The sequence below is a fragment of the Mobula birostris genome, chromosome 14 (genome assembly GCF_030028105.1).
Source record: "Mobula birostris isolate sMobBir1 chromosome 14, sMobBir1.hap1, whole genome shotgun sequence".
Classification (NCBI taxonomy): domain Eukaryota; kingdom Metazoa; phylum Chordata; class Chondrichthyes; order Myliobatiformes; family Myliobatidae; genus Mobula; species Mobula birostris.
This window is the reverse complement of record NC_092383.1, coordinates 29,517,472-29,531,836: the sequence shown is the minus strand read 5'-3', so window position 1 is coordinate 29,531,836 and position 14,365 is coordinate 29,517,472. Positions and strand designations below refer to the sequence as shown.

At 36.9% G+C, this 14,365-nt stretch overlaps 1 protein-coding gene across 4 annotated transcripts in view; it reads left to right on the top strand.

Moving 5' to 3' along the window:
- Nucleotides 1-14,365, top strand: part of LOC140209799 (RNA polymerase II elongation factor ELL2) — a 101,515-nt gene that overhangs the window by 42,937 nt on the left and 44,213 nt on the right. For 2 of the 4 annotated variants that reach the window (XM_072278288.1, XM_072278291.1), the window contains exons 3-5: nucleotides 5,391-5,518; nucleotides 11,299-11,462; nucleotides 12,499-12,764. In XM_072278288.1, coding sequence (XP_072134389.1) covers nucleotides 5,391-5,518; nucleotides 11,299-11,462; nucleotides 12,499-12,764 — 558 coding nt within the window. Of the gene's footprint in view, nucleotides 1-5,387; nucleotides 5,519-11,298; nucleotides 11,463-12,498; nucleotides 12,765-14,365 lie in introns of all 4 variants that reach the window. The other 2 variants (XM_072278287.1, XM_072278289.1) reach the window with 1 other exon arrangement.

The window sequence follows — 14,365 nt, the reverse complement described above, 5'->3', positions numbered from 1 at the left end:
TTTGTGTATTAATAAGTTTCTATAGGTACATTTAACGTCAGAGAAAACACAGGAGTGCCCCAAAGAATGAATGACAGTTAAATGTTAGAATCCCAAAGCCCCTCCATTCCCACCTCCCATGCATAAGCAGCAATGACCCCCCCTTCCCCCACCAACAAAAAACATCAACAACACCCCCTCCCACCGAGCACTCAAGCATGCAGCAAAGCATCAGTAAAGACACAGACTTGCAGTACCCGAAAGACTACTCGTTCACCCGGTATTAGACATAGGCTCTCTCTCTCTCCCTAATAAAGAAAAAAGAGGTATCCCCATTTCACAGTGAAGACATAACAAAGCAACTCGCTGATTTATGGTGTTAAATATCTGTTGCCTCGTGTCTTCCAAGTTCTGTGCCCAAAGAACTCGAGTGTCTGGGCACACAGCCAGCAGCCAGCTTACTGCTTTCGATCTTCCGTCTCCCGCAACGCATCAGGCGATGGCAGCACCGGCCTTGAATCCGCCCGCCTCCAGAGCCATGAAAATCCAGCACCCTGAAGGCATGCTAGTCTTCCAGGCTATGTTCTTTTTTTCATACAAAATATCTTTATTACAAATTCAGTGTTATATATACAAAACAGTGCAAAATAGTGACTAACACAATTACTTCACTACAAATAGACAACACACATTAAACCAAAATGTTTCCACCTCTATCAGTGATGGCAATTACACCCCGCGGAGCCCAACGGTCCCGGAACGCCTCTAAGGTCGCTATGGACTGCACGTGTTCCTTTTCAATATTTACCCGGGCACAAACATACCCCTTAAACATTGTTAGGCAGTCTACCTGGGCAGATCCTCCTGCCACCCGTTTCTAAGACCCATGGATGGCTGTTTTCGCTAGCCCCAGGAGCAAGTTGACAAGGACATTCTCATCCCTCCTTACTGGATGACTGTATATAAATAGGGTGGGGCTAAAATGCAACCAGAAGACGAGAAGCAGCCCACGCAAATATGCAAAAAGAGGCTGCAGTCTCACACACTCTATGTACATGTGGTACATGGTCTCCTCCAGCCTGCAGAAGTGACATGCGTCTGGGAGATCTGTGTACAAACTAAAGAATTTATTATAAGCCACTGCTCGATGCAGCAGCCTCCACCCCAGATCCCCAAGGTGCATGGGAAGAACTCCCTCATAAAGGGACCTCCATTGGGGATCCCCCTCACCTCCAGGTGGAAAGACCGACCGCCATAGCGTGCTTGGCGTATCGAACAGCAGCCGGTTGAGAGCGGGTCCCATTTCCGCAAGGAACCGAAGTCAGCGTGTAATTCCAGGTCAGGGTCTTCAAAAGGACCTTGAAAAGGAAAAAAAGAGATTATCGAAGATAGAAATAGCTGTTTCCAAAGATGCAAGCAAATGAGTCACAGTTAGGTGCCATTGTCCTCCTAAGCTCCGCTGATTATTATGGGTTCTGAATTAACCTGACTCTCTCCTACGCTTTGTACCCTGCCATTTTTAATTCACAAATTAAAAACCCCTAAATCATACCATCTTTTCAGTTTGGCTCCAGCCCTCAGGGTTTATTTCCTTATCTCTCAAATATGTTCTGATTTAAGACCCGCTGCACAGTTTAAGAAATTGTGGTTCAACATATTATCAGATGGTTATTCCAAAAGCAAAAATATATGTTAGGTAGAAAATATGAATAGTGCAATATACAGTGCCTATAAAAAGTATTCCCCCATTCCCCCCCCCAGAAATTTTCATTTTTTATTGTTTTACAACATTGAATCACAGTGGATTTAATTTGTTTTTTTTTACACTGACCAACAGAAAAAGACTGTTGTGTCAAAGTTAAAATAGACCTCTACAAAGTGATCTAAATTAATTACAAATATAAAACACAAAATAATTGATTGCATAAGTATTCACCCTCTTCAAGTCAGTATTGATAGCAATTACAGTCTTGAGTCTGTGTGGATAGGTCCCTATCAGCTTTGCACATCTGGACACTGCAGGTTATCCCTGTTTTTCTTTACAAAACTGCTCAAGCTTTGTCAGGTTGCATGAGGATTGTGAGTGACCAGCCCTTTTCAAGTCCAGCCACAAACTCTCAATTGGATTGAGATCTAGACTCTGATTTGACCACTCCAGGACATTAACGTTGTTGTTTTTCGGCCATTCCTGTGTAGCTTTGGCATTATGCCTAGAGTCATTGTTTTGCTGGAAAACAAATTTCCCAAGTCGCAGTTCTCTTGCAGACTGCATCAAGTTTTCCTTTAGGATTTCTCTGTATTTTTCTGCGTTTATTTTACCCTATACCTTCACAAGCTTTCCAGGGCCTGCAGTGACACATCCCCACAGCATGATACAGCCATCACTATGCTTCACAGTAGGGATGGTGTGTTTTTGATGATGCACTTTTCTTCATTGTATGTTGTTGTATACCTGCTGAGCATGGGAGTATAGGCTGTAGACAAAGCAAAACGATTCTGTTCTAAATACGTAGTAAATATTAAACATAGAAGATAACTATGGTAACTGAACAGGTTAGAACTTTATATTTAAAGCTGTATTTTATTTGCAATTATTATTTATGGATTAATTCTTATGGAATATATTTTACCATCCAAGTATTATTTGGTCATCAATGTGTACGAGTCTTCCAAGAACATGACAAACAGAAAGGTTTTCTTCCATTAGCAGCAGTTTGCCAACATCTTAAAACTGAAAGAGTTTGGCATATTATATTTAACGCATAGCTTAGACTTCTTGCAACCTGGACAGGAGTGAAAACTTCCTAGTGATTTTAGTATTTTGGACATTTGTTACATGTAATATATTTATTATTGTGAAAAAAACATTCAGCCTTAGTGCACTGTGAAAAATTAGCATAATTTTAATTGTTTGCAGATAGATACATCCTTTAAAAATATAGAAATGAATCAGATTCAGGTCTCTGTCCTATATACTATAAAATTTTATTTTGTAGTAGCAGTAAAGTGCAAAGAAGTAAAATTACTATATATTACAAAATAAATAATGCAATAAAGAATAATGAGGTTTTATTCATAGATTCATGGATCGTTCAGAAATCTGATAACACAGGAGAAGTTATTCCTGAGTTATTGAATATAGGTCTTCAAGCTCTTTCAGCTCCTCTCTGATGGTAGCATCGGGAAGAGGACTTGTCCTAGATGGTTAGGGTTTTAATGATGGCTGCTACTGCCTTGAGACATCACTTCTTGGAGAGGGTTGTGCACATCATGGAGTTGGCTGAGACTGCAATCCTCTAATCTCTTGCAATGCAACCAGTTGGATTGCTGTTCACCGTATATTTGTAGAAATTTGCAGGAGCCATTAGTGGCATGCCAAATCTCCCCAAATGTATAATGAAGTAGAGCCACTAGCGTGCTTTCTTTCTGATTCTATCAAAAATGTTGGCCTAGGGCAGATCCTCTGATATGTTAAGATCCAGGAACTTAAAGCTGCTCACCACTTTCACAGCAGACTCCTCAATCAGGACTCGTGCTTGTTCACCTGACTTTCCTGAAGTCCACAATAAAATCCTTGGTCTTGCAGACACTGAGTGCAAGCGTGCTGTTGCGACTCCACTCAACTAGCCAGTTTGTCTCAATCCTATACGTTTCCTTGTTGCCATCTCACATTTTACTCGCATGAGTGATGTCATCTGCTAATTTATAAATGGCATTCAAGCTGTGGTTAGCCACGGAGTCATGAATGTAGAGATAGTGGATCAGTGGGTTACGTGCACATCCTCGAGGTGCTTGTGTTGATTGTCACCAAGGAAGAGTTATTATTACTGATCCATACTGACTGTAGTTTCCCAATGAGGAAATCGAAAATTCGGCCGTAGAGGGAGGTTTGGAGGGCTTGGTTTAAAAGCTTAGGGATTAATACTGAAGGAATGATGGTATTGCTGAGCTGTAATTGATAAACAGCAGCCTGACATGTGTCACAAACAAAAGAAAATCTGCAGGTGTTGGAAAGCAGAGTGAAGCACACAAAATGCTGGAGGAACTGAGCAGGCCAAGTAACATCTACGGAAAATAGTAAACAGTCAACGTTTCGGGCTGAAACCCTTCATCAGGGCTGTTTACTCTTTTCTATAATTGTCTGGTCTGTTGAGTTCCTCCAGCATTATGTCTGTTTTAGCCTGACATGTGCTTTGCTTTTCCTAGTGCTCCAAAACAGAGTGGAGATTAAGTGAGCTGTAGACCTTTTGAGGCAGTAATCTGCAAATACTCATTTGGTCTTGTAGAATTTAAAGAGTAAATGGTTATCTTAGTAACCTCTCAGCACATAGTTGATGTGAGAAGTGGAGAGTCATTCCTGAGCGTCACATAAGCATGCACTAATAATTTTCTAAGATAATTAAAATGTAGCGTCATGGCAGATTTACTAATATCTATTTATAGCCATCAGTGGTATGTTCCGAGAGAAATATAAGTGAATTGCCTTTCTATCGAAAATAATCATTCATTCAAATGATTTCAGTTATTATAGTATATAGTTGCAAACACAAAATTAGACACATTGTTCAACAAAAGAAGCATAAAAGCTGTTAGAGCTAGGTACTGCAGCCATAACCTATGACAACTTGGCAGAGGGATATTTTTGCAAGTGGCTGCTTATCCATTGGAGATATATAGGTCACAAAGACCTCCCTAACACTGAATTACTTAGTGCTCTAATTACACGCATAGTTGAATATGATGTCTGTTTCTGGGAACTTAAACTTTTTTAGCTGAATTTTCTGATCCTGGTTAACTATTTTTGCCCTTATTATCTTGGTATACACACAGGAAAACAAATTGCAGTCTTTAGTATACATTCTGATTCTCACAGAACAATTGATTTCTTGTACTGATTCATGATATCAAATAAGTTGCACTCTAAGTAAATTTTCAGTTTATAATTTTAAAATGTTCTCAAAATTGAGTTAAGAGAAGTTCTGTTAGATACTTCCGTTTTCATTCTGCAAGTTCTTATGCATCTATATACAAAATTTCATGGCTTAGGTTACTGTATTAAATGTTTAGATCTCTGTGCCCTCCAAATTCAGTATTTTTTCACTATAATAATATCTGGAAAATTACTTCCCCTGATATCTTAAGATTTTGCTTGGTGATACCAGTATCCTCAGTATTGTCAACTTTTCAGCACAGTGGTATTTGAGAATGATTATTATTCTGTGTTATGTAATTATACTCACATAAAACCATTTCTTAGGTGAGAACGTGGCTCATATAATGTTTTAAATGCAAAGGCAAAACTTAATGTGCTGTGATTTTTCATGTAATTACAATAATCATTTTAACAAAACTTTTGCTTTATTGTGTATTGTGGAAGAAAAATGAAGCATGGTTATCTTTTTCCCTAGCAGTACATCAAAATACCCGTTCCTAAGTCAGGCTGCCATGATGGTGTGCGGTGTTTTTCATTCTATCTGTCAACTGACAGCAAAGACAAGCCTCAAGCAAGCTTTGACTGTATCCACCAGTATGTTTCCAGGTAAAATAAATAAAGTGTATAGTAATTAAGAGAAATTCTTGTGTTCTTGTATGCCATGGTTATTTCGTGTTAAGTACAAGCAATCCCCAAGTTATCTCAAAGTTTGTAACATGAATTGTTTTCAAGTAGAAAATGAACAAAAATGGTGTTCTGTGAATGGGAGATGTGGAAAAATCAGCCACTAGCCTGCATCACTGACTCAGCGAGTCTACGAGTAAGTCTGCAAGGCCCTCGCTGCTTTCTCAGCTCAACACAGTCCCTGATTATTGTGCCTTATCGGTGGGTGGGTAAAGAAGAAATGGGGAAATGCCATGTTCCCACTTGGCTGAAGATGCCTGTAGTCACACAACAGCTGGGCAGATCCATACCAATCAATCTTGCCAGTCTCCTGTTCGTATGCCTCGGTTATTCATAAATTGGCACATGTAACCTGGGGAGGATCTGTATCTCCTTTAAGAAGCTTAAAATATATCATTCATATTTGTTTTTACTCTTTACTATTCACTCTTTTGTAATCTTGTTGCCTTCAGAGTGAAATTCTTGCTGTTGAGTGGGGACTTGTTGCTTATTTTGTATTTCTCCTGTTTACTTGTAATCATAAACCTCTGTTAATTGAATGTAGAGATTAGAAATCAGTATTCTTTTGTGTTTTTTTAACTTTATTTGTGTATATATATGTAAACTTCATTTAATGTTGGGTGGTTAGATGGAAGGATTATTTATCAAGTGCTGTAATTAAGTATTGAAAGTGTCATTGGTAGATTAATAATTATTAGAGGCACATCTTTAGTAATATATTAGTAAATTGCACACTGGGTAGTTTCTACTAAGGGCTTTTGTTTGAAATAGGAAGTTATTTAAATTATATATCTGAAACATTTGTAAATAGTATCCTGTTTACAGATATTACATTAATGTCTCATAAAGAGTTGAATTTGTTTTCCCTTTGATATAAGTGCCTGCTCAACAAATATAAATGACTTGTATTTAACACTTAGCATTTGTAACTTTTGTATTGTTCACATCCTTGTATTTCTCACAGCTAATAAGTTTCTTCCTCTTCTGTGTATATAATGTTTGACCTAATTGATCAAGCAGATAGGGGAATGTCCCACCTGAAATGTGATAGTCTCCAGATTCGTTGGTATCAAAAGATCACCATTAGTCCATTATTACGATCCATTATTTGTCTATTGTATCTTAAAAATTTAGTAGTGTCTGAAATTCAAAGTGTCAAGTGTTCCTATTTAGTTCTTAATCAGCTTCCTTTGCTGTCAGCACGATTGTGAGAGAGGAAATTAGATCAGGCCTGATCCAGGGTGGATGTAGGAAATTCTTAGGGAAAGAGCATTCCAGAGGTCAGGTTGTTGGTTTCAAGATGGGATGTGGAGGGCGAGGAGGTGAGTGGGTGTATACAAATCAGGAGGTTGGTAGATGGGGGTGGATAGTACTGAGAAACCAAATGAATGCAGGTGAATAATTAAAGTGAACCAATAGATTGAGGCGCCCAGTGCCAAGTGGGGATCTGCTCAGGAAGGTGACCTTTAAGTCACTCTGCTGCTGTGAAAGCTGCACTGTTAAAAACTGGTTACTCTGAGAGTGCTCATTGACAGCTGTATCTCACAACCAAGTATACAAATTTCCTGTCAGTGGTCTATTGCATCTTAGTCAACATGTCACTAGACATATGTTTCTGATTCAGGACCAGTTTGATTCATTAAAACTATCCGAGGTAGTAGGCTATGATGTGACCTACAAATGCCAAACTACAGCAGGAGGAAAAAAGAAATCTACTTTCATTCACGTGCACTAAGAAACCAGCATTACTCATGGAAATTGCTAGACCAACACTGCTAATAATGCACCACTCTCTTCATGCTCAAGTCCTGGCAAGAAGCTGGAAATTATGATCTTTTGACTGATTGAATTCACTGCTACTGTTTTTTGTAACTTAAGCACTGTAGAAGTATCTTTAAATGTGCAACTAGATCTGCTGCTTTTGTGTTATTGCTACACTAAATTCAGTTCAACGTAAAAGGTATCTTGTGAAAGTATACAATCTTGATCATTCATTGCGAGTTGCACCAGGTCTGAAAAACATTGAGGGAAATTCAAACAGCAGTAACATATTATTTCCCAGCCAAGAATAACATTCTGGTCTCTGAGCAATTGCCTTTATTGCAGCACTGTTTCTTTTAAAATATGCCTAATGTTTGAAATTAAATTTGAAAAAGACGTGCCTGAACATTTAACAGCTTTGTATTATTTATCAATGATAATATTGTTTTAAATAAGTGGACACAACTTATATTTGTGGTGTAATATTCCTGGGTATGATGATTTTGCAGTCAGTAAAAAACTTGACAAATAATCCAGTGTCCTGGATTAGCATTTCAGAAACCTGAGATCGAATTTCATCATAGTACTTATGACTTGATTGGTTAGAATAAAAAAAAATCATTTAGTGATGATGAAAATTTGTCATAAAAATCTATTTGGTTTACCAATATCCTTCAGCGAAGGAAATCTGCTTTCCTTATCCAATTTAGTCTCTATGGGACACCAGTGTAGTTCACTCTTAAACACGCTGAGGATTTAGCAAACAACAAAATGCAAGGGGTATTACGGTGGCTTTGCTTGTGATGCTTTGATCCTGAAAAATAATAAATACTACAGGCCTTTGTATATATGGTTGTTTTATATTTTGCATTTTGCTTCTAAATAATCAACTTCTGTGTTACTGTGGTTTGACAAAACAAATATTTTTTGTTAGTGCCTTAATATTTAATTTGCTGCCTACTTATCAAAATGCCAAATTAACCTCTTGGGTAAAAAAATGTTTTTTTTTTAAATAAGCTCCTGTGTCTGTTCATTTACTTTAGGCCTGTTTTCTAATTCTCTGTTTCTCACTTCATAACAGTTTGTTCTTGTGTATGTCTCTGCACTCAGACCTCATTTTTTTTTTCATTTTGTCTTTGTATCAAATTGTTTTCCGTTCCATTAACTGTCATGCCATGTCATGTTGAGTTCTCTTTCAGTTGCCTGGTTAACTTTATGTGTGAAAATTTGACTGATACTCGAGGCTGTTGCCTATTTTTTTACCAGTCCCTTTATATTTTTTGTTGATCGTATTTGACAGTTCTAACAAAACAATAATGTTTTCCTGTCCTGTCATGAAATTTTGTGTTTTTTTTCCTCCACCTTCTCTGCCCTTTAAATTACAACATGTTTTAGAAGTAGCAATGATGTGTAAAGGAAGTTCATGGTACATCTTCAGTGGAGATTTTCAGGGGAACATAATAGTATTGTTGAACTGATTTAGGCCGGCTCTTCTTATTATAACACCACGTTCTGGAGACGCAAAGGCCAACTCCTATAAGAAGATAATGCCTTTCCTACCAAAACTTCGCTTATAGAACTCAGAGCAAGCAGCCTTACACGTGATAAGAGCTCCCATTGACTGTGATAATCAACAACATAATGCTGATAATGGCATTTCTGAGAATAGTAAAGCATTTCAAAATAAACCAGGGTGCTCCAATTTGTCTCATTAAAACAAGGTAGATTCAGCTGTGTCCTGACTTTAATTTTGAAACATTTCTGAAAAGTTTTCACAATATACGATGTATTTGGTTAAAATCAAATGTGAACAGAAACAAGGTTGAAGTAGAATATAGGTAATTTATAAATTAAAATCAGGATATTTGCTGGAGTTACTACAAATTATGGAAATTGTGTTACATATATCTCTTTTAAGGTCTTATGGTTTTGAACTTTCTGCCTATGGTTCTTAACATTCGAAGTTATTTTTACAAACTTCAGGGGATTTTGATCAATCCTTGTTGATTTACAATATGTTTGACATTTCAAAGAAATTATATGGTGATCAACAGCATGCCAGTGATTTGAATAATATACGTAGATAACTTCCAAGCAGTGAGGTTTATTCATTTTACCTGTCACAACACCAAGAATCTTCTCTCTTCATCGGATCGCTACATGCTCTGCCCTCTCAACTTACTGAAGTGTCCACCTGCAGAATCTTGCCCTAACATACTTTTGTTGCCCCCTTTTGGATCTCCTGACATGTGCAACCTTAGATTTTGTTTTTGCAAACTTCTATATTTAATAGAAATTTGCCTCATATAGTTTAACATTTCAGTTTTTTTTCTGGAAACACTGGTCCTTATATCTGTTTAGATCAATAAATTCATTCATCTGTGTCCTAACTTCCATGATATAAAACATCATAAGCCATTTTGTCTTGGGGATAACAACCCATTTTGGGAGCAAAGTTTAAAAAATGGACAACAGACTGCCATCAGCTGTTACTAGACCATATTTCTCTAGATTTGCCACTAAGGCACTAGATTATATCACTCAGAAGATGGAAAAAATATTTAAACCTATTTACCCATGTTCTCTGTCTACTTAGGACACTAAATTTATTGGAAAAAGAAATGGTGCAGAAGATAACGGGAGTCTGCAGAGAGATATAGATAGGTTAAGTGAGTGGTCAAGGGTCTGGCAGATGGAGTACAACACTGGTAAATGCAAGGTCATCCACTTTGGAAGGAAAAATAGAAGATCGGATTATTATTTAAATCGTGAAAGGTTGCAGTATGCTGTTATGCAGAGGGACTTGAGAGGGCTTGTACATGAATTGCAAAAGGCTGGTTTGCAGCTGCAACAGATTATCAAGAAGGCAAATGGAATTTGTCATTCATTACTAGAGGGATTAAATTTACCTGCAGAGAAGTTGTACTACAACGGTACAAGGTACTAATGAGTCTGTACCTGGAGTACTGCATGCAGTTCTGCTCTCCTAACCTGAGGAAAGATGTATTGCCTTTGAAGGTAGTGCAGAGGTGGTTAATTTCGGTGATGAGGGATTCAGCTTAGAGGAGAGATTGAGTCATCTGCGACTAGGTGGGATACAGAAGAATGAAAGGGGAACTTTTGGAAATATACAATTATGAAAGGGATAGATAAGATAGAGGAAAGAACTTTGTTTCCACTAGTATGTAGGACTAGAATTAGGAGATAACCTCAAGATTTGAGGGAATAGATGTAGGATGGGGATGTGGAAAAATTGCTATTTTCAGAGAATAATGAATCTGTGGGTTTCTCTGCACTGGGAAACAGTATGGGCTACCATATTAAATACAGATTTTTGCATAACGGGAATTAAGGGTTGCGGGGAAAAAGGCAGGTAGTGGTGCTGAGTCCACAACCAGATCAGCCAGGATCTTATTGAATGGCAAAGCAGATTTGTTGGGCCAGATGGCCTCTTCCTGCTGGTATCTCTCATGTTCTTTTGTACACCATTGAATATGATACCATTATTGATATGTTCTTCTGCTTTTTTCTGTTGATATTTGTTATTTTTCAACATGATTAAACTAGAGGTGATGAGCAAGGATCTACTGTCTGTCCATTGGGCAGGAAAGTGTTTAATTGACGATGTCATTAACATTGAACATACTCACTCTATTATTTAATCATGGGCATTACAAAGTGACATTGGAAATTAGTAAAATCATACCAGAATTTAGGAAGCTGAAAATTAGTTTTGTCTAAAGTATAGCTGAATGGCTTCTAAAACTTTATGTATTCTGGTAGCCTTATTTTCTTTGTGATACCTAGCTTATTATTTTAAACGTGTAAAAATATATGTAGACTTCTTTTTTCTATTAGAAGATTAATTGAATAAGATAATAGGATTAAAACTTTTAGTTGAAATTTGTGTTGCTGAGCATTGCTTTTGTTGTTTAAACCAGTTTTGAAAGAAACCAACTTGAGTGCCTGGGAAGCATTCAAGATAAAATTACAGTTTGTGCCACTGATGACTCCTATCAGATGACTCGGGACCGTATGTCACAAGTAGAGAAGGAATCTTGGAGTCGAGCAACAATAGAAATTAAACCAGGGTCATCACATCAAGGTAAAAACACCTTAAAACTGTATTCAATTACAGACTAAACAGAATATACCTGTTTTAACCAAACTTTATTAGGCAACAAACTTAAGAATTAGTTTTCTGTTGGAATGCAGTTTTCTCACATGTCAAATTGGTTGAAAGATTGTGTATTTTGACAAGAGTCCAGCTACAATACATCAATCCTAAAACTTTGTTGTGTGTATGGGTAGGAGACCTTTGCAACCCCAGAGTCATGGATACAGAGTTGGCAACATTGCCTATACAACACATCTTTTGGAGAATTTTGGGAAAATTTGTATCACATTGTCCTTGGGCACCTATTGCTGAGCATCTGCAGCAGATTTTGGTTTTAATCCCATAGGACCAACTGGGGATATACATATGATATTAAACTAAATGTTTTGAGTTTCTCCTCTTCCACAATAGACCAATTGCCTGATCCACTCCCTCCCCTGAATATGCAGTTAATCCTCCTAAGCTCACCCTATCTTCACCATACAGCCAGTCCTATTCCACATATGCTTCAGAAATATCATTGGTTACACTCCAATTTTCTACTCCCCACATGAGGTGTTGCTCTGAATTACACCCTTCTTCAATCACATGCTGACCTGTTCTTTGCTCTTCTCCTTCCTAATTATGTTATCCAGTTCCCCAATCCCATTCCTCAAGATATATTTGAGCAATCATAAGAACTTATAACTCAAGAAACTTGCAGTATTGTTTCAGTTAAAAATGTTGAAGCATATACAAGTATGTACCTTTATATGTGTTTCAAAATGTTGAAAAAGTAATTTATAATGTATGAACAGTTGTAGATTTATGCACTGCATTTGAAAACATTATTTTGAAATTGTCAAATATTTGTTTTAACTAATTTCTAAAATAAGCCACACATTAGCACTTTTGAATTATTATTTTTATTGAATTTCTTTGTAACATATTTCCACTTAACACTCTAATAGCACATGAAAGTCCATTTTGGTTTCTTTTCATGTTACATGTTTATCACCACTTAAAATCCAATTTTGTTTCCTAGGTACACGCAAACCAATCAGTGTTCGAAAGCAACCAGCAAGCCAAGCTACTGATGTCATTCCACTCAGGAAACACTCGCCCACTATGATGCCATGCCTTGCGGCAAAGAAAAATCATGTCAGTTCAATTACCTATAAGCCTCTGAGAGATCGTATCACCCATCTTTTGGCTTTGAAACCGTATAAAAAGCCTGAGCTTATTGTATGGTTGGAGAGAGAGAAAGCTAATCCAAAGGACAAGGCTGAACTTTCGTATGTATTGGACCAGGTGAGAAAGAATAAACAGCTTATCCAACCTAAGATTGATACCAGTGCATTACAATCAATGAAATGTATTTGAAATGTAATTGCCATTTAATGTTATGTTAAAAGACTAAAGGATATTACAGAGATATGAAGGAAGATGCCATGGAGGTATTTGAATGTAACATTATTTAATCAGAGCCCTGTTTAGGTCTCCAAACACTGGAGAAATGGATGAGTGGGGCTTGATACAAATTAAGACTATGTGAAGCAGAATTTTGGATGATGTAGGTTGAAAGAATGACCATCCAAGTGTAGTCAAGTCTTCTGCTGTTCTTAATGCTGTGTCATGAAATTTAACAATATAGAAAAATTAGAATGGTTAAGAGCATGGTGTTGAGGTGCAGCTTGGTGTTATAGCAGTTTGCAAGGACAAAGGAATCATTGGTGGGTTTCTTGTGCTCGAAAATGAGTTGAAATTTTAGAATCAGAGCAACACTGGATTTGGATTAAGGAGTTGGCACCCAGGGTAAGAGCGAGTAATTATTTTAATGGGGAATTTTGCATCAAAAGTGGACAAAACTGTGCTTAAAGTTTGGCGGCTATAGATATACATACAGTATAATGGTGAATGGGTTAATTTGCAGGATAGCATTTCACTCCCCGTGGAGAGCTGATTTTCTGTATCTTGGCATATAATTCCAAGCAGAGGAATGTGTGTGGTATGAATACATTGCACAACTTTGTGTAAGATACGTTGGTGTTTTTAGCAGAATTAATTAGTTGAACGCAGTATTTGTCACTGTGTAGTATACTATTACCAAATGTTTTTGATAAGATTGTTACAAAGTTAACTGTTCTCTCAATTTCCTGATGCATTCCAATTAACCCATACTATCGTGTAAGATTGATTGCTCTGTCAGTTCTTCTCTAGTTTGTTTCAATTCATTTTTTAAAGTTATTAAACCATTAATTTTAATTATCAAGTTTCCAATGTATTTTCTTTGGAAACAGATTTGTTAACCTATTGCTAATTACATACAAGTGGAAATCTTAGCTGGTGGGACAATTTATCTATCATTCACATTGAGTTCTTCTCGATAGGTAGTATCAGAAAATAACTTCAATATTTTGAAAGAAATTTTACAGGTGTGCCTGTTAGATTGAGCAAAGCATTTGGTGAAAATCTATTTTCAGTAGATACAAATATGGAGATGGGTTATTAAATAAAACTTCATAGAGGAAAAAAATGCCAATTGGTAGATTGCATAATTAATTAACACAAATTAATTTCAAAGGGAATATAATATGGAGGAAGGAAACTCCTTGCCAATAGGAACATTCAGTAATTCAATTCAAAATGTATTTGTATGTTGAAAACAACACCACTATAGATATAACATTTAGCTGTCCACTTCTTTTTGATTGAGAAGAGTTTATTTTAAAATAATTGACAATCCATCATTTCCAATTTGACTCAGAATTACTTCAACTGACATCTTCAGGATAATCAATTTTACGGATGTAAACAGCTTTGGGTTCCTCCATTACTGTCTGTTTAGATAATTGCTTCTCTTGATTCATCTGAGTTAAAAATATCGCTGGGTCTATTCAGCTGGTCAAAGG